This window comes from Meles meles, chromosome 3 (assembly GCF_922984935.1).
Source record: "Meles meles chromosome 3, mMelMel3.1 paternal haplotype, whole genome shotgun sequence".
NCBI lineage: Eukaryota > Metazoa > Chordata > Mammalia > Carnivora > Mustelidae > Meles > Meles meles.
The window spans coordinates 114689758-114716891 of record NC_060068.1 but is presented as its reverse complement, the minus strand read 5'-3'; the positions used below and the strand labels follow the sequence as shown (position 1 = coordinate 114716891).

General features: G+C 38.7%; 1 protein-coding gene and 1 pseudogene across 1 annotated transcript in view; both read left to right on the top strand.

The window, feature by feature from the left end:
* CHSY3 (chondroitin sulfate synthase 3) overlaps nt 1-3639 on the top strand; it is a 313887-nt gene extending 310248 nt beyond the window's left edge. Inside the window, exon 3 of the mRNA XM_045998914.1 lies at nt 1283-3639. Within this exon, the coding sequence (XP_045854870.1) occupies nt 1283-2845 (1563 nt within the window). The 3' untranslated portion in view covers nt 2846-3639. The remainder of the gene's footprint in view (nt 1-1282) is intronic.
* A 9074-nt stretch (nt 3640-12713) lies between these two features.
* Nucleotides 12714-12837, top strand: LOC123939385 (annotated as a pseudogene).
* The last annotated feature ends 14297 nt before the right edge of the window (nt 12838-27134 follow it).

Genomic DNA, 27134 nt, shown 5'->3' with positions numbered 1-27134 from the left:
ATTTATGTTTCCATTATTTTGCTAAATTTTCTCAAGTCTCTTCCTCCTGTGTTTTCCACAAGTCTATTTCTTGGTTCTTGTACTGTGACCATCTTTGGTTTTATTTCTCCTTAAGCTCATGTATCTATTCCTTGAGTTCTTATAGAGATTCTATTTTATTTGATTTGTCTATCATTTTTACTTGCTTTGGATATATATTCTTAAATTTGCAATATTCTCTTCCTCCTTATTCGTCAATATACCTTCAGATTTCATGCTGCTACTGCTTCTGGTAGTTCTCCTTTTCTTCTTCCTCCTCCTCCTTTTCCATTGGTACTTCTCTTGAATGGGTGTGATGGAGGTTTCTTTATTGACAGAGAAGGAATAGTCAGCTGGCAGTTTGTAGTGTGATCTCATAGCTTTACATTTTTTCCTCATTTTCTTTCTACCTGAAGTAGCGAACTTGTTCTGGACTAGGAGCCAAACCTTCTGGCTCCTAAGAATGTTAAGCATGTCTAATTTAGGACATGATCCTTTAGTTCAGTAATGTAGATCAATATAATTTCTGTTACACCTTATGTTAACAAGAACTTACTCTGTAAAGATGATATATCAGAATGCTCAATAAAACTTACATCTTCTCTGGGTCTTGTGTTGCCATTCCAAGCAATAGGGCATGGGGTTTACTCCTTAGGATGAACCTTCTATTTTGGGAAACCCATGCTATATCCACCCTGCCTCTCCCTCACAATGATCCCTTATGGGGTTTTGGGTATATTCAATTTTTACTTTTGTTGATATTTTGAATAGATTTCAAAAGGAATAGAGGAATAAAGTTCTAAACTTCAAAATACACAGCTGGTGGTTAGTATACAGCATTTGTATATAACAGAAGGTTGATTTGCAGTATTTGAGCATATGAAACTGACATTTTAAAACTATTTTCAGGGACACCTGGGTGGCTCAGTTGATTAAGCATATGCCTTCAGCTCAGGTCATGATCCCGGGGTCCTCAGATCTGGCCCCACATTGGGCTCTCTGCTCAGTGGGGAGCCTGCTTCTCCCTCTCCCTGCTGCTCTGCCTGCTCATGTTCACTTGCTCTCTCTCTCTGTCAAATAATAAACAAACAAAATCTTTTAAAAAATGATTTTAATGTCATTTAAGTATAAATTTTATAAGTCACTTTTGTTAGGAAATACCACATAACTAATTTCTATTAAATATTTTGATTTAAATGTTTTCATTTATTGCTTTCTTTCTTCTTAAATTTATTCTAACATCTTGATTCCTTTTCCTTTTCAGATGCAACAACTGTTCCATGAGAATTATGAACATAATCGGAAGGGTTATATCCAAGACCTTCACAATAGCAAAATCCATGCAGCCATAACACTTCACCCCAACAAAAGGCCTGCCTACCAATACAGACTTCATAATTATATGCTCAGCCGCAAGATTTCTGAACTCCGCTACCGCACCATCCAGCTCCACCGGGAGAGTGCTTTAATGAGCAAGCTCAGTAACAGTGAGGTGAGTAAGGAGGACCAGCAGCTGGGAGTGATGCCTTCTTTCAACCACTTCCAGCCCCGGGAGAGAGATGAAGTGATAGAATGGGAGTTCCTGACGGGCAAACTCCTTTACTCAGCATCTGAGAACCAGCCTCCTCGACAGAACATCAACAGCATCCTAAGAACAGCCCTGGATGACACGGTCCTACAGGTGATGGAGATGATCAATGAAAATGCCAAGAGTAGGGGACGGCTCATTGACTTCAAGGAAATTCAATATGGCTACCGCAGGGTTGATCCCATGCATGGGGTAGAGTACATTTTGGATTTACTCCTCTTATATAAAAGACACAAGGGGAGGAAACTAACTGTGCCAGTGAGACGTCATGCTTATCTTCAGCAGTTGTTCAGCAGGCCTTTCTTCAGAGAAACCGAAGAGCTAGACGTCAACAGTCTTGTGGAGAGTATTAACAGTGACACTCAGTCATTCTCCTTTATATCTAATTCTTTAAAGATACTATCTTCTTTTCAAGGTCCCAAAGAAATGGGAGGGCACAATGAAAAGAAAATACACATTCTTGTTCCTCTCATTGGAAGGTACGACATTTTCTTAAGGTTCATGGACAACTTTGAAAAAACGTGTCTTATTCCAAAGCAGAATGTAAAGCTGGTCATCACCCTTTTCAGTAGGGATTCTGGCCAAGATTCCAACAAGCATATCGAGCTGATAAAAGAATATCAGAACAACTACCCTAAAGCAGAAATTACCTTGATCCCCATGAAGGGAGAGTTTTCCAGAGGTCTCGGTCTTGAAATGGCTTCTTCCCAATTTGACAATGATACTTTGCTGCTATTTTGTGATGTTGACTTGATCTTCAGAGGAGACTTTCTCCAACGGTGTAGAGATAATACAATTCAGGGACAACAAGTATACTACCCCATCATCTTTAGCCAGTATGACCCAAAGGTAACCAATGGAGGAAATCCTCCCACTGATGATGACTTTGTCTTCTCAAAGAAGACTGGATTTTGGAGAGACTATGGATATGGAATTACCTGTATTTATAAAAGTGATCTTCTGGGTGCAGGTGGATTTGATACCTCAATACAAGGCTGGGGACTGGAAGATGTCGATCTCTACAATAAAGTCATTCTATCTGGCTTAAGGCCTTTCAGAAGCCAAGAAGTGGGAGTGGTGCATATTTTCCATCCAGTTCATTGTGACCCTAACTTGGATCCTAAGCAGTACAAGATGTGCTTAGGATCTAAGGCAAGTACTTTTGCGTCCACCATGCAACTGGCTGAACTCTGGTTGGAAAAACATTTGGGTGTCAGGTACAATCGAACTCTCTCCTGACAGTCCAGGCAACACATATTGCCTTTTACAAGGGGAGTTTACCTCATCGTTGGTTGTTGTTATTTTTATTTTATTATTGTTATTTTTATTATTATAATTATTATTGTTATAATTTTATTTTGTTATCCTGGTCTTAAACTACTCTTGGTTGTCTTCCAAAGGGTGTTTGTTGACCTCAAGCAAGAAAAGTCTGCAGTTCACTGATATTTCAGATTTCTACTGAAGTCAATTCTCTATTACTTTTATATACCTTTATTTGAGATTGAGTTAAATTGTGGCAATCAAATGACTTTTGAAGCTCATTCCACATGAGAGACAGCTTAGAAGAATGTTCTCTTGGGGCTTAAAGATGCAATATCGACTTTTATTTTGTTTGTTAAATTCAATGTGATACAAATATTTACTGGTGAAAGGTACCACAAAAGTGCTTTATGCTTCCTATGGGGAAGGGACTCTGTAACATAAACTTGAGTTTTGTAATTTATACAAGGACTTAAATATATAGACAATAATTTTCTTCATCTTTAGAATTTTTAAAGTAAATGAACACTTATGATTGTATGTTTATTTTTTAAAAAAAAGTTTTAAAAATTGAGGAGTTTTGTTCCACAAGCAACCGGTACTGGCTACCCTGGTCTTCTGACAATTATGTACTCCTCACAACTGTCTGCTATAAATGCGAATGAACTTTATTTTCTCAAGGAAATATGATTTAATTAAATATTCATGTACATTTTAGAAGCTTTATGAAATGATGTCCTTCATTTGCTGGCAAGAAGATAAAATATGACAGAACCTGGTTATTTATAATAAAACACAGGTATAACAGTAATCTTTTCCAAAAACCCTGAAGAGGTTGTGTTGTTTCCTTTCAGTCATACCTGATATATTTCTTAGCAGTCATACTCACCAAATGTGCTTGCTACATAGACTGGAAAAGTTAATAAGGGATTATGGGCATACTGTTTGTATTATTATGCTTTAAATCCTGGCCTTTCACAACTGATTAAAATGAGTGGTTTCTTTATTCCATAATTTACATTCCAGGAGAAGCATTCTTCCTCAATCTTTTCAGCTTTGTGATCAAACTGAAGCAAGAACAGGTCAGAAACTGCCTTTAATTTGGGTTAAGTCGGGTTTTCACAAAATGTAGCAGACTGTACATACTGTTCTGCACTTTGATTTTCTTTTTTCACACAATAGGACTAAAATTTGCTTCAAATTTTATTTGAAAGTTGTTGTAAATTGCTACCATTATTTGGAACTGATTGCCAGGAAACCATACAGCATTTGCCTTCGTGATGGTTTTCTACAGGGTAGTGGTCTCCTTTAGTGAGGACATTTGGGGAGCCTCAAAAAAAAAGAAAAAAAAAAAAACATTGCTTAATGTTGTGACAAATGTGATAGCACTCTCCTTGACTATAACATGTAATCTTAATAATGTCAAACTCATTAGAAAGGAATTGATGGCACTTTTAGACGTTACAAATCTTGACAGGGCCAACAATTCAGAATTGATCTCTGCTCTAATATTTTCTTGGCCTTCATAAACCTTTGCTTTTTTCCTACATTATGTGGCTTACCTCTGTTAAGTTTTTTTTTCCCCCTGAACAGTAAATATATTAACATGCAGTAAAGATAGTCATTTGGGAAGAGCTTCTGCAAACTAATAATTACTATTCATTAATGAAGAAAAGAAATCAGGGGCTGCTCTTTCCTTTATCTTATGACAGCTGAAAAACAGCCCAAGTCTTGAGGCAACCACCCGGGGATGAAGTGGCATTCTCTGTAATACTTGTGAAATTATACTAATGAAAGAAGGAAATGCAGAAAGCTCCTCTGAACTTAATTACTTACCTGCACACTATCCTAAAATTAATGTAAGTTCATTTAAGTTGTATTTTGTAATTTTGTATTAAGCTTTCCTATCATTTTTTTTCAGGCACTGCAATATTTCCTGACTGAAACTTTATTGGAATTATACTAGTGAAATTAAGAGTGTTTTCCTATCTGTTCAGTGTCTATTATTTAAAATCCCTGTAAGGCTGAAGGGTAACACAATACGAATGCAACCTGAAGCCGTCTAGATGTATGTTCCTGCCATCAGCTTATTTGGAAACCTGTGGGTGTTCTGTTTAAGTTTTACTCCAGCAATAATTCCATCTTACTGATCATGCTTCTGTCCGCTCACTACCGTCCTGTGCATTTTACTTGCATTGTCCTTTTAAATGTAATCCTCAAAACAGCTCTGAGAATATTGATATTATTTTTTTCATTCCACAGACATGGAAACTGAGGCCATGAACGATGAAGTCACATGTCCCAAGTTCACACTCTTGGCATGAGATTTCAGTTAACTGTTACCCGAATTGGAAGCACCTGCCTTTCCACCCTAGCCTAAGGCCTCTCCGTTATTAGGGTGTTGTAGAAGACAATGGGCAAAGGTCTAGCTGACCCCATGAACTTGTATGATCCACTCTTCAGCTTCCTTCTGCTGTATGTTTGTTCTGGGCCATGCTCAGTTTGCTGATGTTTTGCTCAGTTAAAGCCTCTTCAGACTTTTAATTTCAGACTTCCATCCCTTTGCTAGCAGTGTGTCAGGGAATAGTTTCTTCTATATGCTTGCTCACAGGTTGCTGGACATCTGCTAGCAGAAAATACACTCAGCATTCCTGATGTCAGCAGCAGCCCTTACCTTTGTGCTTTCAGCCAGCTGAGTACAGAAGCTGTCCACAATTGCTTTACTATTTATGTCATTTGACCCGTACAGACTTGGCATAAAGCAACTTTGTCAGATATTTCTGAATCTGAGAGTTGAAACAATAGTTGCCTATAGATGGGCAACTATAGGAATAAAATACCCAAGTGTGTGGACCGATAGATAGTCCAACTGAGAGAATAAATGCTCACTGGAAAGGTAAACTGTAAAGTCCCACTGTTTTTAACAGAAGAAAGCTGGAGTCCATCTCTAGTAGGCAGCCCCCATTTCTGGGCTGCTCTGGTTTCCTCTGGTTGCATTTTCAGATTTGCCCCAGGCACTTCCTTCTTCCAGGAGGAGGATCCAGAAGATGAGGATCATTTCTAATGACTCAGATTGCCCAGATGAGAGGCTATCATGCCTCCAGGCCTGGGGAGCCCTCACCTGGCACTGCCTTGTCCTGGAGGCAACGGCCTAAGCTAGACTGGGACCTACAGAGACTGGTATCTGCCCTCTTTCCCTCTCTCCACCCAACAGAATATTTTTTTTTTATTTTTAAAGATTTTATTTATTTATTAGTCAGAGAGAGAGAGCACAGGCAGACCGAGTGGCAGGCAGAGGGCGAAGCAGGCTCCCTGCCGGGCAAGGAGCCCGATGTGGGACTCGAACCCAGGACGCTGGGATCATGACCTGAGCCGAAGGCAGCCACTTAACCAACTGAGCCACCCAGGCGTCCCCCAACAGAATATTTTTAGGCGAGTAAAATGTACCAAGCTGAGTCCCAAAGAGCAAGTAAAATAGTGATAGCTCTATCTTGGCCATGGGGATGAGATTTCTATAGGAGAAGGAAGGCATCCATGTGCTTGAATTCTGGGGCTGAGCTACCTTTCTTCCCTTACCACATGCTGCTTTCTGAGTCCCAGCAAGTCTCCTGCAAGTCACGAGAACCTGTGTTCCTACCCTAGCAATATCCCTAAAAAGGGACTGCTCATCATCTGGGGACTGGTGCACTGGAGCTCTCATTTGTGCCTGTTCATCGAAGGCACACGTCTTCAGGAAGTAGCCTGTGATTGTGGATATTATGAGGCAAATGGGAAACACAGTGTCCTAAGGGACAGTAAAGGTATCTGTTACCACTTCGTAGTGCTGCTGACTTGTCTGCTTTCCCCATCTCAGCGTTTGTTAGCATCCTAATCATTGTCAAGCATACAATGCGTGCTGAGTCCAGAAGCCTTCTAGATCGAAGGTTCCGAGCAGCAGTAGCAGTAGAAGCGGAACAGATGCCAGTGCAGCTCTGCCTCTGTGTGCCCCTCAGGCTCGCTCCAGTGCCAGCTGCACTGCCGACCTTACTTTGACAGATGGTGGGGATGATGACACTTCCTTCAGCCGTAATCCGTGCCCCCAGGTGGCGACAGAGTCACATCTGCAGCTAGCAGCAAACCACCTGGCGCTGGCATGGAGATGCCAGGATTTGCTGGTATAGTTGCCTCCAATTTGACATCCTGTTGTCTGTTTCGCTCTTCCTTTCTCATGTCAGAAGCTGCCAAGGGCTGTGCTGTATGTAGAGTTCTGTTCCATGAGGGGGATTTTATTTCGCTCGAATTAAAGCGATCTGTAGTAGTCTCTAGGTCGATTTAGAAAGCTGAGAGATTGAGTTTTTCTTCCTCATGCACAGGTTTATATTTTTGCTACTCTGTTACCAGCTTCAGTCATGATATGATCACTTTCTGATGGAATAGGTGAGTATAGGATTGGGAGGATAAAATATTACTTAAAATGGACCTATTATATAAAAAGAGAGTCTTCAACAGGAAAAAAAAAAACTTTTTTCTTTTTGCTCTTATGTGTAATGTTAACCAGTTAGCAAGTGTTTATTAAGAACCTCTTGGGAACAGTTCTCACAAGTAGAAACTCTAAGACTGAGATTAGGCATCGCTGGAAAGCAGCCCTGTGCCTACACTCAGGCCTCCTATGGAGTTGTTGTTCGATTCCTGATCAAGTCTTCCCTAACTCCCATCCCCTCGATTCCCACAAACATCACATTTCCGTGTTTTATCCACATGGGGAGCAGCAAGTGTATGTGCCAAATAGAATCTAAGGTCTGTAGGTGAATTGCAAATACAGAAATAGGAATATTCCCTGATTCTTGTGTCTTTTTTTTTTTAAGATTTTATTTGTTTATTTGACAGAGAGAGAGAGAGAGAGAGAGATTACAAGCAGGCAGAGAGGCAGGCAGAGAGGCAAACAAGCTCCCTGCTGAGCGGAGAGCCCGATGTGGGGCTTGATCCCAGGACCCTGAGATCACGAGCTGAGCCGAAGGCAGAGGCTTAACCCACTGAGCCACCCAGGTGCCCCTGATTCTTGTGTCTTGATTCTGGCATCAGCCGGATGAGGTCAACTTGACATCAGCCAAAAACAGCTCAAGGCCAGTAGTTCATATACAAGTGAAAGTAAATACCACAACGTATTAACTTTCTGTATCTAATCTGTCAACTCTTCTGTCACCACAATCAGCTTCCTGTTTATTTCACCTTTCCTCCTATACCCACCAAAGTGGCCCCATCACCTATTTCTAAAAAGAGAATCTTGGTCGGTGGTAAGTAAAATGCTAGAGGCATAATACCAGGAAAATGAGGGGTGAGAAGGTGGGAAAGCAGTGCATCGTGTAGCCATTGAATTGTTTTCTTTCTCACTTGCCTCCTAGTTTTCATGCCATTCTAACTAACATACTAATAACCTGCTTTTCTTTTTAATATTTTTCTTTACTTTGTCGATCAGTGGGTTCTTCCTTATCTCCCCCACTTAGGAACGACTTGATACAATATATAATCTTTAAACTACAAATTCCTAGTATTGGTTTTGAGAAGTTACAATTGTATAAATGAAGAGCTTGAAGGCTGAAGTTAACATAAATTTTTCAACTCTTCTTCATTAGCAGCCCTGGTGTGTTTAAAGTCTGCTGGAATTCATTTCTCCTCCTTGCTAGCCAGTTGGGATCTCAGGGGCAAGAATTTTACAAAGCCCCTTGCACATTTGGACTAGAAAATGAAAGAAGAGAACTTTGAAATGCTTTGATCCCCTCCACGTCCTTCTCATTTCTCAATTAATCTGTTCAACATTAAATTCAGGTTTGTGCTTTAATGAAAAAACATTGTCTCAAAATATTTACTGAGCTAATTATTCAGTTAAAAGAAGAGAGCTTTTATGAATAAATGTTAATGTGTATTTTTAGAAAGTATTTTGCTTTTGCAAACTACTTTTACAATGAATGTATCAATTTGTGAATATTTTATAGTATTTTTCTGGTAATCCATTATTATATAGAACTTAAAATATCAAATGATTATGTGATTGCTAAAGTTATCAGTATGCTTCCCCACTATCAATAATGTTCATATTTTCATATTCTATGTAAGACAAGCAGAATTATTTTAAGAAGGCTAAGACACAGAGAGAACTCAGAAGGGAAGAAACTTACTGCTCACCATCACCCATCCTTTCTTTTACCCCTGACCCTTAGGCAATGTGCAGTTGATTTAGAAAAGGTTCCTTTGCCTCGAAACACTTCTGTCATTTATCACTTCATACAGGAAGTCATTTTAATAAGAAAAGGGAGAAGTCAAAGTGACTTGTGTTATTTTACTCGTTATTATGACAACAGCATAGTCCTGTTCATTACTCTGCACTGTTACCTGGGAAACAGTATCTCCTTTGAGCTTCACCAACTCTGAAGTGGGTACCATTATTCCCATTTTACAGGTGAGCAAAATGGCTTCGGAGAGATTCATTGTGTAAAACTAGAAATTGCTTTAGAAATGTCCAGTTTCATCTTTGTTTTAAAATAATATCTAAGGATATTTAGTCTCTATTTGGATAAGATTCTGCACTGACTTTTGAAGACCCAAGTTGTGGCTTTTTGAGTTAGTATGTTATAAACTCCAAAAATAAGCAGACTTTTGCTTATGTATTCACTTCATTGTTACTTCTCTTCTTAAAACTCCAAGTTTTCCAAGCTTGTTTAGAATAAAACCTAAACTCCATACTTTGGAGTGCGACAGCTGGCTGCCGCTCACCTGCCTCTTGCCAGCCCCCTCTCTCCTCACTCACACCCTACTACATTCTGTTCCCATCAGGCTGGCATCTGCTCAGTTCTTTAACCCTACCAAACTTGCTCCCACACTAAGGCCTCTTTCCTGCTTGCCCCCCTGCACTTGGGAAACTTGTCTTTGAGATCTTCTCGTGGTTGCCTCCCTTCTCATACCTCAGGTCTCACCGCAGAGGTCCTCTCTGGAAGTTTCCTAACCACCAGTCTTAAATAGCAACCTCTGCCATCCCCTCCATGTTATGTTCCTTGACCTCTCTGTTTATCATCATCATCATCATCATCATTGTCACTCTGATAAAGCATTTCATATACCTTTGTCCGGTACATTCTGTTTTTGTGAATCTGGTATTTTCATGATTTACTTTTGTATAAACCTCTCTCCTTGTTTCCTTCCTCTCTAAATAATACACTCCAGAAGAGCAAGGGCCATCACTGTCTTGCTCAGTGCTGTGCACCCAGGCTCTAGAAGAGGGCCTGGCTGGAGTCTTGCTCTGGCTCAGGGATCTCAGTGCTGGGAGCAGGACCCTGACTTAGAGAACATCTCTTCCATTGACTGCTCAGGCTCCTCTCCATTCCCATCTTCTCCACACCTCTAGTTCCTCTTCTTCCCGATTGCACATTTTTCACTTATTTTAGCTCTGTGGATTTCTAGCTTCATTGTATTCAATGTCATGCATCATTTTATCTCTTTTACTCCTCTGCCCATCCAGCAGCAACTTTTTCATTTTTTAGCATAAACTGAATATTTGTTAAATACTAAGCAATATGGGGAGAGGGAGATACCTCCCTCCTCATAATAGCAAAATACGAAAAAAAAAAAAAAAGCAAACGAACAAAAACAAAAAGCCAAGTTTAAAAGCGTTCTTCAGGATATCGGCAAGGGTCCTAATGCTTATTTCTTTCTTCCACCTCTGCGCTGTTGTGACCGTGCTTTCCACTAAAGTTTGTTTTTATTTCTAGATGATGGAAGTAAACCCTGTGCCTGGGTAACACTGTACTATAACCTAATCCATGCTCTCAAATCTTTCCTATGTCTGAAGTTTCAGATCAAAGACTTTAATTTAAGAGAATATACACTTCTGTGAAATCTGAACAACTCTGTGGTCCATCAGTGACCCTTGTGAACTCAGGATTCTACCTTATCAAGGGGTTTTGAGCAGATTCTGAGATCAGTTGATCTGTGTTAACAAATCTTACAAGGCACAGAATTCCAGTGACTCCTCAAACAAAGAAAACAGTGCTGCTTAATTTACAAAGGCATATTGACTGGCCTCATATTTTCTCAATATCCAAAACCTTTCTAGAAGCAAAATTCAGGAAAAGGGGGTGTCTGATAAGCACAGGTTTGGAGTTAATGAAAACAGATGATGACTGTAAGTCATATCGCCATCAAGCTCTGGGGTCTGAAAGTTAAGGGAATAAAGCAAGAGCCTCCCTGGACCACAAGCCTTTAGCCTAGGCGGCTGTACTCACCCTTCCACTGGTACAGGAAATTGCAGACCATTCATGCAATGCCTGTTCCTATATTTCTGCTTCAGTAATAGTGCTATTAGAATAAACTATCTTGTATCAGAGTACGTGTATGGCCGTTTTTTAGAGAGCAAAATATTTTGGACTCTTCCATCTTCAGAACTTATTAAATTATATTTTATAAAATATCAACTATATCAAACTAAAATCTTGCATTCTATGCAAAAACATTTATTTAAAAAACCTGCATTCATGAATGTGCATCAGTGACTACTGATCAGGCTAAAAAGATGGAAGAGAATAAAAATAATCAGAAGTTTGCAGTGCCCTGAACTCACTCCAGTTACACAGGCATTTTATTTTAACTCAATGATTTGAGTTAAAATAAAATTTGGCAGTCACACCATTATGTGTGTGCTTTGCAACTAAAGTGGAGAGGCAGTACATGAAGGCAGCAACTTTGACGTGATTGGAAAGTGGCTAGCCCCAGCTAATAACTAATCGTTAATTTATATGTTCTATCCATCACACATGTAAGTATAAGTGAAAGAGAATTGGGTAATACAAAAAGCAAACTATTTTGAGATATGACTTTCACCTTGTCCTTCAGTAACTCCAGACCAGCTCTGGCTTCTTAAGTGTCAGCAAGTAATTACCAAGCAGCTCAGAAAACTCCAGTCTGCCAGTCTCCCTGAAATGATGAGGTACTGTAAGAAATGCCTCTTATTCTTCCTCCTATTCTAGCCACCGTGGAGATCATTATTCTTCCATCTCGACAACATGGCTTTGTGATGGATGTGTTAAGTATGGTTAGGTTACAGGTTATTTTATTTTGACTTCATCACATTGCATCCATGAGGTTTGGGGATGGGTGCATAGTCCCAGAAACCATGCAAATTCAAACTATGTCTTAGGACAAACTACTATTCAACTGTATTAAAACTAGCTAACCCAAGGCTCTCTGGCAAGATTAGAGATGTGAAATTGGCAAAACCTGCATCTCATCCCCAATGATCTTAACTGTTTCATGATCTAAGCCATTTCATGTAAAGGAGAGGAATAATTTTCTACTTCACTGGTGCCCATTTCTGCCCTCGCGATCAAATTCTAATCCTGCACGGAGTATGGAGGGTCTAGCTAAAATTTTTATGCAATTCTATTAAAAATGCTTAATTTTTATCTTTAATAACATTTTCCAACAAATACCACTGCCCTTACCAACATATTTTATTTTCCAGAAATTATAGAAAAAGAGTAAGACTAGACACCTGCTTAAGCAGACCCGGAGAGCTCCAAGCCCCAAACAACATAGCTTTCACCACAAGGCTGGGGGATTGTACCCCATAGATGCTGGTCCCATAAAGTTTTTACACCTACATTTATTTTGTGCTGACAGAAGGAGGTCTCTGGCTTAGAGAAGAGTCTGATTATTTACTTACAGAACATCTTACATTGGTTTCCTGTACCCGAAATCCCTACTGGGTGATGCCATGAAAGCCAGATGTACCCAGTGTATGCAAAGGGTGGAGGTTAGTATCACAGGAGAGGAACTCTGAAATTATGAATCTCGGAGCTTTTATAGAATGCCTGGCAGAATCGCTTCTCGGCCTTTTGGCTAAGATCAAGTGTAGTATCTGTTCTTATCAGAACGCCTGGCAGAGTTGTCCATCCTCCACTCAGAAGGAGAGAGCTTATCTTTCTAATAGGCACAAATTCTCTCTAAGGAGAGGAGGGCAAGGTCTCTAGAACCATTGCCCTTATAACATAGACTCATATCAGGGGTGATAAATCCATCAGTCTCTCTCTCTGAGGTATCTCAATTTAGCTTCCATGGTGTGTGTGCTGTGATCTCTGTCTGTCACATAAATAAAATCTTAAAAAAAAAAAAAAAAGCTCTGACCATAAAGAAACAAGACAATATTCATGGAACAATGTCTCCTGAAACTCCAGTGTGCTCGCTTGTAAGATCACCTGTTATCTTAGTGAGATGGCAGTTTATAACACGACATGGCAGTGTCAGAAGCCATAAACTGCTTTTCTGTTGAGGTCTGGAAGTAACCATACTTTCCCTCAGTCTCTGTTTCAAAATGCTTCATCTTTTAGCCCTTGATGATCAGAGTGAGTGAGCCTCTCCTCGTCTTTTCATTCTTTTACCTGTCAATAACTCATGAAATTTGATTTTTTGAACCCCCACTTTTATATTGATCCAGAAGACTGAAAGAAGCAATAAAATGCTTCTTTTAAAAGGTAAAAATCAAAGGTGACTTAATGTTGTTGTCTAGAAAACTTAAGAAACTTCCTCCAGAAGAAAATAATGCTCACTTGAAACAGATATTCCTTCTCTGATGGTTTGCTTTGCATTCACTGGGAATTTTATTGTTTAGGCAGAAATGTGACTTTTTTATGTTAAATGTCTACACTTATGAGTAAAACAGAACAAAACAATCTCATCCCAAATGAACACTGAGATATTAAAGGCTTATTTTCAATTGAGATGGAATTTCAGCATCAGAATTTCATTTAACTTATCTTTCAAAGGAAAGGTTTTATCCTGACAGAGACTAATGCATCTGCTAATGACAGAAGCATTTGTCTTTTTTATGAACTTGACATCCTCTTCTCTCATCAATTCTAAACCAGGTCAAAAAGGCACACACGGTTCTGCAGAAATTTTTAGGTAGTTAGAAATGCTGACACTTTATCATTGCTTGGGTGAAAATTAAAGGCAAGTGTGAAGAATATCAATTTTTAGTTACTACTATTATTTCTGTAACCAAAAGGTGTATTTTAGTTTAACACCCTCTGGTTGAGCTTATTACATGCAAATTTCTGGCCTTTATAAATTAATAATTATTTTATTATTTATCCAAATGTTCCACTGAAGCTCAAATAGAGGGCAAGATTGATCTTAATATCTTAAGTTTTCAGTAGATTCCCATCTGTTCTGACATAACCAACTACTCCCGAAAGCTTTAGTGGCTTAAAGGAAACATTTTTTATTGTTCATGATTTTGTTGGTCAGGAATACAGGAAGGGCTTAGCAGATTCCCATGGTATCTGCTGGGATGGCTGGGGCTGGAGGGTCCACGTTCACGGTGGTATCTTCATTGACATGTCTGGAGCTGTGCTGCTCTTGGTTGCCTCTCTCCACATGGTGTCCCATCCTCCAGAGTCCTCTTCATGTGGCCAGGGCTTCTGAAAGTGTGGTTTCCCCGGGAATATTTAACTTTTTATGAGGCAGTTCAGGGATCCAAGAACAAGTGTTCCAAGAGACCAAGGCAGATTCTTATAACCTAGCTTTAGAAGTCATTTTTTTTTTTTATTTAAATTCAACACGTAGTACGTAATTAGGTTTTGATGTAGTGTTCAGGGATCCACAGGTTGTGTATAACGCCCACTGCTCATCACTTCAAGTGCCCTCAATGCCATCACCCAGTTACCCCATCCCTCCACCCCTCCCCTAGTTTTAGAAGTCTGCCACATTCTGTTCGTTCATCACACAAGTCACTTAGGAAGGGGAATTCTGCTCTCCCTCTCACTGGAAATAATTATGAAGAACATGCGGCCCTTTTAAATCTACAAAACACTCAGTATGCTTAGAAATTGACTTCATCTTCTTCCTCTCCTAAAAACTGGAGAGTAGAGCTGGGGGAAGAAACATGGACTCTTTCAGAGCTCAAAATTTTAAGCTCAATATCAGACAAATTGAAACAAAATGATGTACCGAGCCATAAAGAAAAGGATCAAGAGTTGAACTTTTTTTTTCTCAAGAAAAAAGTGTATTCACTGAAATACACAGGAGTATTCACTGAAAGTAAGTTTCAAAAGCGCTTCATAGAACACCTTTTATGAAGTTGCCTGTCAGTCTCTCACAGAAACAAAGGACTTCTAGCAGGCTGCAAATGCCATGATAGGAAGGTGTGTCAGTCTGGAGTTTTAATTAGATAGAAGTGTTCAGCATCGGAAACTTAAATCTCAGAAGAGGATGTTTACTTACTTGCTTCGCTTCTCCAGCAATTTTCAAGTGCTCTGAGGACGCTTTCACACAGGTAAATCCAGCATTTTTGTTTACCAGTAGTTCATAAGAGAATCTAAAAACTGAAAAGAAAATCTTTTTTATATTAAAGAATCATAGATATCATACATGTTTAAAATTGCCCAGCAACTGAACAATATCACTTACACTCCAGTAGACAATCCATATGTTTTTTTTAGCAATTTTTCACCATGTTATTGTTTCCTTGTAATCCGTCACCCTCTTCTGTGTCCTGTGGGGTTTTATTTGTTTTTTTTTTATCATACAGAAGAGCTCTAATTAACATATATTTCAATATTCATGGAAACTTTCAACTTCCAATAATGGGGTTTTCGAAATTATTTTCCTTTTTTTTTTTTTTTTACCATTGCAGTAAATCATTATCATCATCATCTTTTTTTTTTCTTTTAACATATAATGTATTATTTGTCCTGGGAGTATAGGTCTGTGAATCGTCATGCTTACACACTTCACAGCACTTACCATAGCACATACCTTCCCCAATGTCCATAACCCAACCACCCTCTCCATAACCCCTCCCCCAGCAACCCTCAGTTTGTTTTGTGAGATTAAGAGTCTTATGGTTTATCTCCCTCCTGATCCCATCTTGTTTCATATTTTCCTTCCGTACCCCCCAAACCCCCCACTTTGCCTTTCAAATTCCTCATATCAGGGAGATCATATGATAATTGTCTTTCCTGATTGACTTATTTCCCTCAGCATAATACCCTCTAGTTCCATCCACATCATTGCAAATGGCAAGATTTCATTTTCATTTCTTTTGATGGCTGCATAGTATTCATACACACACACACACGCACACACACACACACACCATCTCTTCTTTATCCATTCATCTGTTGAGGGACATCTAGGTTCTTTCCATAGTTAGGCTATTGTAGACATTGCTGCTATAAACATTCGGGTGCACGTGCCCCTTTGGATAACTACATTTGTATCTTTAGGGTAAATACCCAGCAGTGCAATTGCTGGGTCATAGGATAGCTCTATTTTCAACTTTTTGAGGAACCTCCATGCTGTTTTCCAGAGTGACTGCACCAGCTTGCATTCCCACCAACAGTGTAGGAGGGTTCCCCTTTCTCTGCATCCTCGCCAGCATCTGTCATTTCCTGACTTGTTAATTTTAGCCATTCTGACTGGTGTGAGGTGGTATCTCACTGTGGTTTTGATTTGTATTTCCCTGACGCTGAGTGATATTGAGCACTTTTTCATGTGTCTGTTGGCCATCTGGATGTCTTCTTTGCAGAAACGTCTGTTCATGTCTTCTGTCCATTTCTTGATTGGATTATTTATTCTTTGGTCGTTGAGTTTGGTAAGTTCTTTCTAGATTTTGGATACTCATCCTTGATCTGATATGTCATTTGCAAATATCTTCTCCCATTCTGTCGGTTGTCTTTGGTTTTGTTAACTGTTTCCTTTGTTGTGCAAAAGCTTTTGATCTTGATGAAGTCCCAATAGTTCATTTTTGCCCTTGCTTCCCTTGCCTTTGGCGATGTTCCTAGGAAGAAGTTGCTGCAGCTGAGGTCAAAGAGGTTGCTGCCTGTGCTCTCCTCAAGGACTTTAATGGATTCCTGTCTCACACTGAGGTCTTTCAACCATTTTGAGTCTGTTTTTGTGGGTGGTATAAGGAAATTGTCCAGTTTCCTTCTTCTGCATGTGGCTGTTCAATTTTCCCAACACCATTTGTTGAAGAGACTGTTTTATTTCCATTGGACACGCTTTCCTGCTTTGTCAAAGATTTGTTGACCATAGAGTTGAGGGTTTATTTCTGGGCTCTCTATTCTGTTCCGTTAATCTATGTGTCTGTTTTTGTGCCAGTACCATACTGTCTTGATGATTACAGCTTTGTAATAGAGCTTGAAGTCTGGAATTGTGATGCCACTGACTTTGGTTTTCTTTTCAACATTCCTCTGGCTATTCGGGGTCTTTTCTGGTTGCATATAAATTTTAGGATTATTTGTTCCATTTCTTTGAAGAGAAATTGATGGTATTTTGATAGGGATTGTATTAAATGTGTAGATTGCTTTAGGTAGCATAGACATTTTCACAATATTTATTCTTCTAATCCATGAGCATGGAACGCTTTTCCATTTCTTTGTGTCTTCCTCAATTTCTTTCATGAGTACCTCATAGTTTTCTGAATACAGGTTCTTGGCCTCTTTGGTTAGGTTTATTCCTAGGTGTCTTATGGTTTTTGGTGCAATTGTAAATGGGATAGACTCCTTAATTTCTCTTTCTTCTATCTCAGTGTTGGTGTATAGAAATGCCACTGATTTCTGTGCATTGATTTTTTTATCCTGATACTTTACTGAATTCCTATATGAGTTCTAGCAGTTTTGGAGTGGAGTCTTTTGGGTTTTCCACATGAAGTATCATATTATCTGCAAAGAGTGATAGCTTGACTTCTTCTTTGTGGATTCAGATGATTCTTATTTCTTTTTGTTGTCTGATTGCTGAGGCTAGGACTTCTAGTACTATGTTGAATAGCGGTGGTGATAGTGGACATCCCTGCCGTGTTCCTGACCTTACGGGAAAAGCCCTCAGTTTTTCCCCATTGAGAATGATATTTGCTGTGGGTTTTTCATGGATGGCTTTGATGATATTGAAGCATGTAACCTCTATCCCTACACTTTGAAGAGTTTTGATCAGGAAAGGAGGCTGTACTTTGTCAAATGCTTTTTCAGCATCTACTGAGAGTATCATATGTTTCTTGTTCTTTCTTTTATTAATGTGTTGTATCACATTGATTGATTTGCAGATGTTGAACCAACCTTGCAGCCCAGGAATAAATCCCACTTGGTCATGGTGAATAATCCTTTTAATGTACTGTTGGATCCTATTGCCTAGTATTTTGGTGAGAATTTTCACATCTGTGCCCATCAAGGATGTTGGTCTGTAATTCTCTTTTTTGGTGGGGTCTTTGTCTGGTTTTGAGATCAAGGTAATGGTGACCTCATAAAATGAGTTTGGAAGTTTTCCTTCCATTTCTATTTTTTGGAACAGTTTCAGACGATTAGGTATTAATTCTTCTTTAAATGTTTGGTAAAGTTCCCCAGGAACCCGTCTGGCCCTGCGCTCTTATTTGTTGAAGTATTTTGATGACTGCTTCAATCTCCTTACTGGTTATGGGTCTGGGTTTTCTATTTCTTCCTGGTTCAGTTTTGGTAGTTTATATGTCTCTAGGAATGCATCCATTTCTTCTGGATTGTCAAATTTGCTGGCGTATAGTTGCTCATAATGTTTTTATAATTATTTGTATTTCTTTGGTGTTGGTTGTGATCTCTCCTCTTCTGGTCGTGATTTTATTTATTTGGGTCCTTTCTCTTTTCTTTTTGATAAGTCTGGTCAGGGGTCTATCAATCTTATTAATTCTTTCAAAGAACTAGTTCCTAGTTTTGTGGATTAGTTCTACTGTTATTTTGGTTTCTATTTCATTGATTTATGCTCTGATCTTTATTATTTCTCTTCTCCTGCTGGGTTTAGGTTTTTGTGTGTGTGGTTTTTTTTGTTTTTTTTGTTGTTGTTGTTGTTTTTTTTTTTTTTTTTTTTTTTGCTGTTGTTTCTCCAGCTCCTTTAAATGTAGGGTTATGTTGTGTACTTGAGATCTTTCTTGTTTCTTGATAAAGGCTTGTATCGTTATATACTTTCCTCTCAGAACCACCTTTGCTGTGTCCCAAAGATTTTGAACAGTTGTGTTTTCATTTTCATTGGTTTTCAGGAATTTTAAAAATTCTTCTTTAATTTTATGGTTGACTCATTCATTCTTTAATAGAATGCCCTTTAGCCTCCATGGATCTGAGTTCTTTCCAACGTTCCTCTTGTGATTGAGTTCTAGCTTCAGAGCATTGTGGTCTGAAAAAAATGCAGGGAATGATCCCAATCTTTGGTACCAGTTGAGACCTGATTTGTGACCCAGGATGTGATCTCTTCTGGAGAATGTTCCATGTGCACTAGAGAAGAATGTGTATTCTGTTGCTTTGGGAGGAATGTTCTGAATATATCTGTGATGTCCATCTGGTCCAATGTGTCATTTAAGGCCCTTATTTCCTTGTTGATCTTTTGCTTGGATGATCTTTCCATTTCTGTGAGGGGGGTGTTAAAGTCCCCTACGATTACTGTATTATTGTTGATGTGTTTCTTTGATTTTGTTATTAATTGGTTTATGCAGTTGGCTGCTCCCATGTTAGGGACATAAGTATTTAAAATTATTAGATCTTCTTGTTGGACAGAGCTTTTGAGTACCATATAGTGACCTTACTCATCTCTTATTATAGTCTTTGGCTTAAAATCTAATTGATCTGATATTAGAATTGCCACCTCAGCTTTCTTTTGATGTCCATTAGCATGGTAAATTGTTTTCCACCCCCTCACTTTAAATCTGGAAGTGTCTTTGGCTCTAAAATGAGTTTCTTGTAGACAGCTATTGATGGGTTGTGTTTTTGTATCCATTCTGATACCCTGTGTCTTTTGATTGGGACATTTAACCCATTAACATTCAGGGTAACTATTGAGAGATATGAATTTAGTGCCATTGTATTGCCTGTAAGGTGACTGTTACTGTATATTGTCTGTTCCTTTCTGGTCTACTACTTTCAGGCTCTCTCTTTGTTTAAAGGACCCCTTTCAATATTTCCTGTGGAGCTGGTTTGGTGTTTACAAATTCTTTTAGTTTTTGTTTTTCCTGGAAGTTTTTTATCTCTCCTCTATTTTCAATGATAGCCTAGCTGGGTATAGTATCCTTGTCTGCTTGTTTGTCTCATTTAGTGCTCTGAATATGTCATGCCAGTTCTTTCTGGCCTGTCAGGTCTCTGTGGATAAGTCTGCTGCCAATCTAATATTTTTACCATTGTATGTTACAGACTTCTTGTCCTGGGCTGCTTTCAGGATTTTCTCTTTGTCACTAAGGCTTGTAAGTTTTACTATTAGATGATGGGGTGTGGATCTATTCTTACTGATTTTGAGGGGGGTTCTCTGGGCCTCCTGGATTTTGATGTTTGTTCCCTTGCCATATGAGGGAAGTTATCTACAATTATTCGCTCCAGTATACCTTCTGTCCCCCTCTCTCTTCTTCTTCTGGAATCCTAATTATTCTAATATTGTTTCATCTTATGGTATCACTTATCTCTCAAATTCTCCCTTCATGGTCCAGTAGTTGTTTGTCTCTCTTTTGCTTAGCTTCTTTATTCCCTCTCATTTGGTCCTCTATATCACTAATTCTCTCTTCTGCCTCATTTATCCTATCAGTAAGGGCCCCCATTTTATATTATACCTCATTAATAGCTTTTTTGATTTCAGCTTGGTTAGATTTTTGTTCTTTTATTTCTCCAGAAAGGGCTTTTATTTCTCCAGATGGGGTTTCCCTAATATCTTCCATGCCTTTTTTGAGCCCAGTTAGCACCTTGAGAATCATCATTCTGAACTCTAGATCTGACATATTACCAATGTCAGTATTGATTAGGTCCCTGGCCTTTGGTACTGCCTCTTGTTCTTTTTTTTTTTTTTTTTTTGTGGTGACTTTTCCACCTTATCATTTTATCCAGATAAGAATATATGAAGGAGTAAATAAAATACTAGAAGAGTAGCTAAGTCCCCAGAAAAATGTGCATTAACCAAATTAGAAGAGACCCAAATAGCGGGGAGAGGAAAGGGGGTAAAAAGAATTTCAAAAAACATTTTTAAATTAAATATATGTATATATTAGACTGGTGAATAAAACTGAGCCACCCACTTGATTTTGGGTGTACTTTGGTCTCTTAGAACAAACTACCTCCCAAAATTTTAAAGAAAGAAGAAAATATACATACAAAAATAAGGGTAAACATGATGAAGGGATGGAATATGACTGTAAAGATGAAAATTTTAAGAAAATTCTAAAAAAGGAGTTGATAAGATAAGTTGGTTGGGGGAAAAAAAAAGAAAGTGGAGAAAATTTGCTCAGGCTGGAAACTAGAACAACATCCTGTGCTAGATTTAGATTATATTTTGATCTATTAGAAGAAGTTGTATCCCAAAATTTTTTAGAAGAAAAACTCTATATGTATACAAAAAATAAAGTTAGATACAATGAAGCATAAAATATGACTATAATAATGGAGTTTCAAAAAGATTTTTTTTAAAGGGGCGCCTGGGTGGCTCAGTGGGTTAAGCCTCTGCCTTCGACTCAGGTCATGATCTCAGGGTCCTGGGATCGAGCCCCACATCGGTCTCTCTGCTCAGCAGGGAGCCTGCTTCCCCCTCTCTCTCTACTTGCCTCTCTATCTACTTGTGATCTCTCTATATATATCAAATAAATAAAATCTTTAAAAAAAAAGATTTTTTAAAAAATATTTTATTTATTTATTTGACAGACAGAGATCACAAGTAAGCAGAGAGGCAGGCAGAGAGAGGAGGAAGCAGGCTCCCCGCCGAGCAGAGAGCCCGATGCGGGACTCGATCCCAGGCCCCTGGGATCATGACCTGAGCCGAAAGCAGAGGCTTTAACCCACTGAGCCACCCAGGCGCCCAAAAAAGATTTTTTTTAAAGAAAGGTATTGTTAAAATAAACTAGTTAGAAAACATTAAAAGAGGAAAGAGTAGAAGTTAAAAAAATTAGAATAAGAAAAAAACAAAATTAAAAAAATTTTAGTTAACTTTGCAAGACTAAAGAATTATGGGGGGAAAGCCATAAACTCCATGTTTTGCTTTCCCCTCCTCTGGAATTCCACTGTTCTCCTTGTTCAGTGAGCTTGGTCTTGGCTGGATGTTCTTGTTGATCTTCTGGGGGAGGGACCTTCTTGCTGATCTTCTGGGGGAGGGACCTGTTGTAGTGATTCTCAAGTGATTCTCAAGTCTTTGCCCGAGGTGGAATTGCACTGCCCTTGCCAGGATGGGCTAAGTAATCTGCTTGGGTTAGCTCTTGGGAGGTTTTGTTACCTGAACACTTTCCATAGAGCTCTGGAGGATGGGAATGAAAATGGCAGCCTCCCAATCTCCGGCCCAGAGGAGCTGAGAGCTCGGGGCCCCACTCTTCAATGCACTCTCAGGGAAAAGCATTCAATCACTCCTGTCTCCCTGGTCTCCAGCTGAGCTCCAAGCTCACCCAGCCTGTGACCAAGCAGTTCTGTCTCTGGCACACAGCCCCAGTTGGAGTCTCCAAACCCAGCAGATTCCTGTGTCCAGAGAAGGAAAGTGAGTCTCCCGGATCTGCCACTTGTGGGATCCTTGCTCGAAGCACAGTGGTCTGACTGTGTTGTGAATCACAGTTTAATGTGACCCTGAGCTGAGAGCTCATTCCTCGGCTTTGTCTCTGTAACTGACATCCCCACTCTAATAACCTGCATGTTCTGCTATACTCCGACACCCTGATCGTTCTGTGACTCTGCAGGACCTGAGACCATGCTGTCCCTGCAAGGGTTCCACCTCCGCTTAGCCTCTGGAGTGATGTCCCTCAGTGGAGCAGATTTTTAAAAGTTATGATTTTGTGCTCAATTGCTCCGCAGCTTGCCGGGAGCTGGCCCCTGTTCCCGTGGTCTATCTTCCTGTTGCTTCAGATTTACTTCTCCACAGGTCCTACCTTTCAGAAAGTGGTTGATTTTCTGTTTCTAGAATTGCTGCTCTTCTTCTCTTTGATCTCCTGTTGGGTTTGTAGGTATTCGGAATGGTTTGATAACTATCTAGCTGAACTCCTTCAACCTGATGTCATCTCAGTCTGCTAGTACTCTGCCATCTTCTTCTTCTTCTTCTTTTTTTTTTTAAGTCATCACTGATGAGTGGCTCCAAATAGTTGTTTGTTGCTCTGAAAATGATAAGTAAAGAACTGTTGCTATCTCTTTATTTCTTGGCATTCTCCCCTTAGGCAGATGCTGGCTCTCCTGCTCTTAATATTATATATTGATTTAAAGAAGAAAAGTTTCTGATAATTTTAGATAGCTGCATGTGTTCTCTGACTCCCCCCCCCCACTTTCTCTTATTAATTCTGGACTATTAAATAGTTATTCATGCTATAAATAGTTTTGGTGTGCCTACTATATTCCTTTCACTAAGGCACTAATTTCTGGTCATAAAAAGTTGATGAAAATAGAGCTCTTGCCCTTAAGGAAGTCATAGTCTAGCAAAAAAGGAAGAAGAGCAAAGATCCATTGCAAACCACATAAAATGCCATGGTAAAGGAATGCACTGGAGATTCATCAGAGTCTGCAAATTTTTCTTGTGGACAAAAGAGAACAGGCAGGGATCGTCTTCTCTAAAAAAGGCCAAATAAAGACCTTTACTGTCATACTAAGGACTTTGGAATTTATTCTGTAAACAAGGATCAGATGATGACAAGAACAAACATGCATTTAGAATTTTTTTCATAACCAAATGTTAAAGTCTATGACCTTTATCTTCAGTTTTGTGAAAATTTACAACATATTGTTTATAGAATTGTCTATTTAGCCATGCATGCATATATATATATATATATATATATATATATATATATATATAAAGTGCTCTCCCTTCCCCAGACCTTTCCATCTGAATGAGTTTGCCTCCCTACGTATCTTTCCTTACTTTTTAGAATAAATCCTCAGAAGAACTTTATTATGATGGAATTCTTTATTTGTTATTTATGACCTCTTTGGAAACAGATACATGGTCTATTTTTAACCAATATTTATATCTAAAAAGGATACAGGTTTAGATAACACTACAAATAATAATAAAAATAATATATTGGTATCTATCACTTTCTAGCACACTACTAATTATACTTTCTCATTTTGTTCCATAATAATCTTACAAGGTAGGCATTATGATTATTTCTATTTTACAAATGAGCACACAGAAACACAGAGATTAAGTTACTGAGTGTAGGTCCCATGGCCAGGAGATGGATCCTCAAGGATTCTATTACAGACACAAAGATTTTAGAGTGTATAAACTGGTTCAAATAAGAGACCCTCCCCCTCCAAATTATGGTGCACACAGCTGGTTAACAGATGTTATCCTATATTCTGATCATTTCTAAACAGATCATACTTACTATTTTGTTATTAGTTTTATGGCTTTATTTAGCTGTATTATCCTGAAAATTTTGAAACATCTCATTTTGTTCTAATAGCTATTGCTAAAGTATGCCTTCCTTTTATTTATTGCAATATAATTTGAATTCAGCAAAATGCACAAATCTTAGTGTACAGCTTGATGAATTTTTACATATGTGTACCCATAGTAATTCCACCTAGATCAAAACATACCACAAGCTTCCCCCTAATGCTTTCTAATAAATAACTAACCATGCACTCTGTCACCATAAATTAGTTTTGTTCCCTTTCAGAATTTCATATAAACACAATCATACAGTAATACATTTTTGAGCTCTCTATGCATCACTCAATGTATTGTTTTTGTGATTTATCCACATCATTATATGGGGTGGTAATTCTTTTTCCCCACTCTATAGTAGCCTATTGTCTGAATACATCATAACTTTTAATGATTTATACTATGGGTGGATGTTTGAACTATTTTCAGTTTGGGGCTATCATGGATAAAACTTTTTTGTGTATACATATCCTTGTTTCCCTTGGCCATGTAAAGCAAAGAGTAAAATTGATAGAACACAAACTAGGTATATGTTTAATCTTATTAGTATGTGCAAAGGGTAGTTCAGGGTGATAAACTATTTCATTTACGCTCCTACCAGTTATGTGTGAGAATTGTTGTTCTTTACAGCGTCTCCAGTACATATGAGTCTAATTTTAGCTTTTCTGGTATTTTTGATTTTAACTTCATTTTACTGATTTATCACTGGATCTTGATATAAAGAGAAGATTGGGCATTGCAAGAAAAAACAATCCATGAGAATTTTTATTTTAGTTGTTGAAGATCTAAAATGTCTATTTAGTTCTATTTAGAATCTGTTTTTTCTCATGAAGTGTCCCATTTCTTCACAAATTACATCCATCTTTTCCTTTAAATTATTTAACATATTGTTAATAATTATATTAATGTCTTTGCCTGCTAATGGCAGTAACTTGCCTATTTGCGAGTCATCTTCTATTGACTCTCTTGGTTCTGAGCCACACATTCCTCTTGTTTCATGTTTATAATGTATTTTATTGTATTCTGAGATTTCTGTATAGAAGAATATTGGATACTGAATATGGTTTTTTTGTTTTTTTGTTTTGTTTTGTTTTGTTTATTTCTCAGAGAGGCAAACCCTTTACTCTGTCTGGCAGCTTGTTGCAGGGCTGTTCATTCAGATTCGTCCCATCATACGCTGGGCTGGAAATAGGTTGAAGCCGTAAATAGATTGAAATCACCGTGATTAACTCAAGCCCCAATTCCCTGAGGTGACATCGCTTGGATATATTCATTATTTGTGTAGGGACAGGATTGGAGGAAATTTTAGATATTTTTAGTTCACCTTTAGATTCAACCCTAGATGGGCTGCAGAACCCAATTACCTTGATGATGCAGTATGTGATTTCTTTCTGTTCATCAGTCCCTCCTTTAATGTTGTTTTCTGAGCAAAACTATAGGATGGAAGAGAATTAATGACCCAGTTGTTCGTCCTTATATTAGACTGTCTTGCAGATACAGTCCATCCTGTTTTCAAAAACCCAAATGATTTCCCTTTCCTCATGCAAAGTTTCTCTAACGTCCATTGTAGCCCCACCTGCACCAGGTACCTTTCTCTAAGTATGAATACTAATATGGTTCCATTTACCTGTAAAGGGCTTGTTTACTCTGGAATTCTGACCATCACTACCTCTTTCCCAATTACAACAGTTTGCTGGTGGTAGAAAAATATGCCAATTCAAGTAACTCAGTCATGTCTGCTTTAGAATTCAATCACTTTGGGTAACTATCCAGTTTAATTCAGATCCCCACCGCCTCTTTCTCATTTTTACTTCTTGGTTATATACCTAGCATCTAATGTGCCATTTGCCATCATGGCACTGGGAGATAGTTATCATATCCTCATACCCTTTGTTTTGGCTTCTGTTGATGAGCAGCAGCTTAAGTGGTCCCTATCATCTCAAGTTACCATTGGTAAGGTTAATGATTTGCAAACATCAGATCCTTGCAATTTCTATCTTCTTTGCCATCTTTATTCTCCCTTGGACATATTTCTTTTCCCTTTGGGGCTCTTGTCTCATGCTTCCATCACCACTTTGGGGTCTAAAGGGCTCCAGGAATCTTCCCTCTAGACCATCTGCTTAGATCACTCCCTTAGCCATTGCCTGGATGCTGTTTGGAAGCAGATGCCTCTGAGGATTAAAAAAAACCTTCTTAGAGGGGCGCCTGGGTGGCTCAGTGGGTTAAGCCTCTGCCTTCAGCTCAGGTCATGATCTCAGGATCCTGGGATCGAGCCCCACATCAGGCTCTCTGCTCAGCAGGGAGCCTGCTTCCTCCTCTCTCTCTGCCTGCCTCTCTGCCTACTTGTGATCTCTCTCTGTCAAATAAATAAACAAAATCATTTAAAAAAAAAAAAAAAAACCTTCTTAGAGACACAAAGTGAAGAATAACTCTATTGGTTCTCGGATTGACCCAAACCTATGTGGAATTTCTTTTAGCGTGACCCTGGGGATCTCAGTATAACAAAGAGCAGGTTTTCTCATTTGCATCTATGCTTTTTTTTTCTGTGTTTTTTTTTTCTTCTTTTTTTCAGGTCTTTCTCTCCAAAACACCACCTTCTCCTTCTATAATTCAATAAAAGTCTCCCTGCTCCACATTGGCAAAAAACTGTTCTCATAGTATCATCTGGAATCTTTTCCTATTTTATGGTTTATGTTATTAACCCATATTTACAGTTTTCTTGACTCTCAAGATGAGTCAGTCATGTGGAAATCAAGAAAATCTTTTCATTAGCTCTTGAAATTAAGAGTTGTGGTTTTTAAGATGATCATTTCTGTTAAGAGCTTAATTACCTTCTTTTCTCCACCTGTATTTGCCTTTCACATTAATGAGTAGATATATGAAGCTAGTCTGC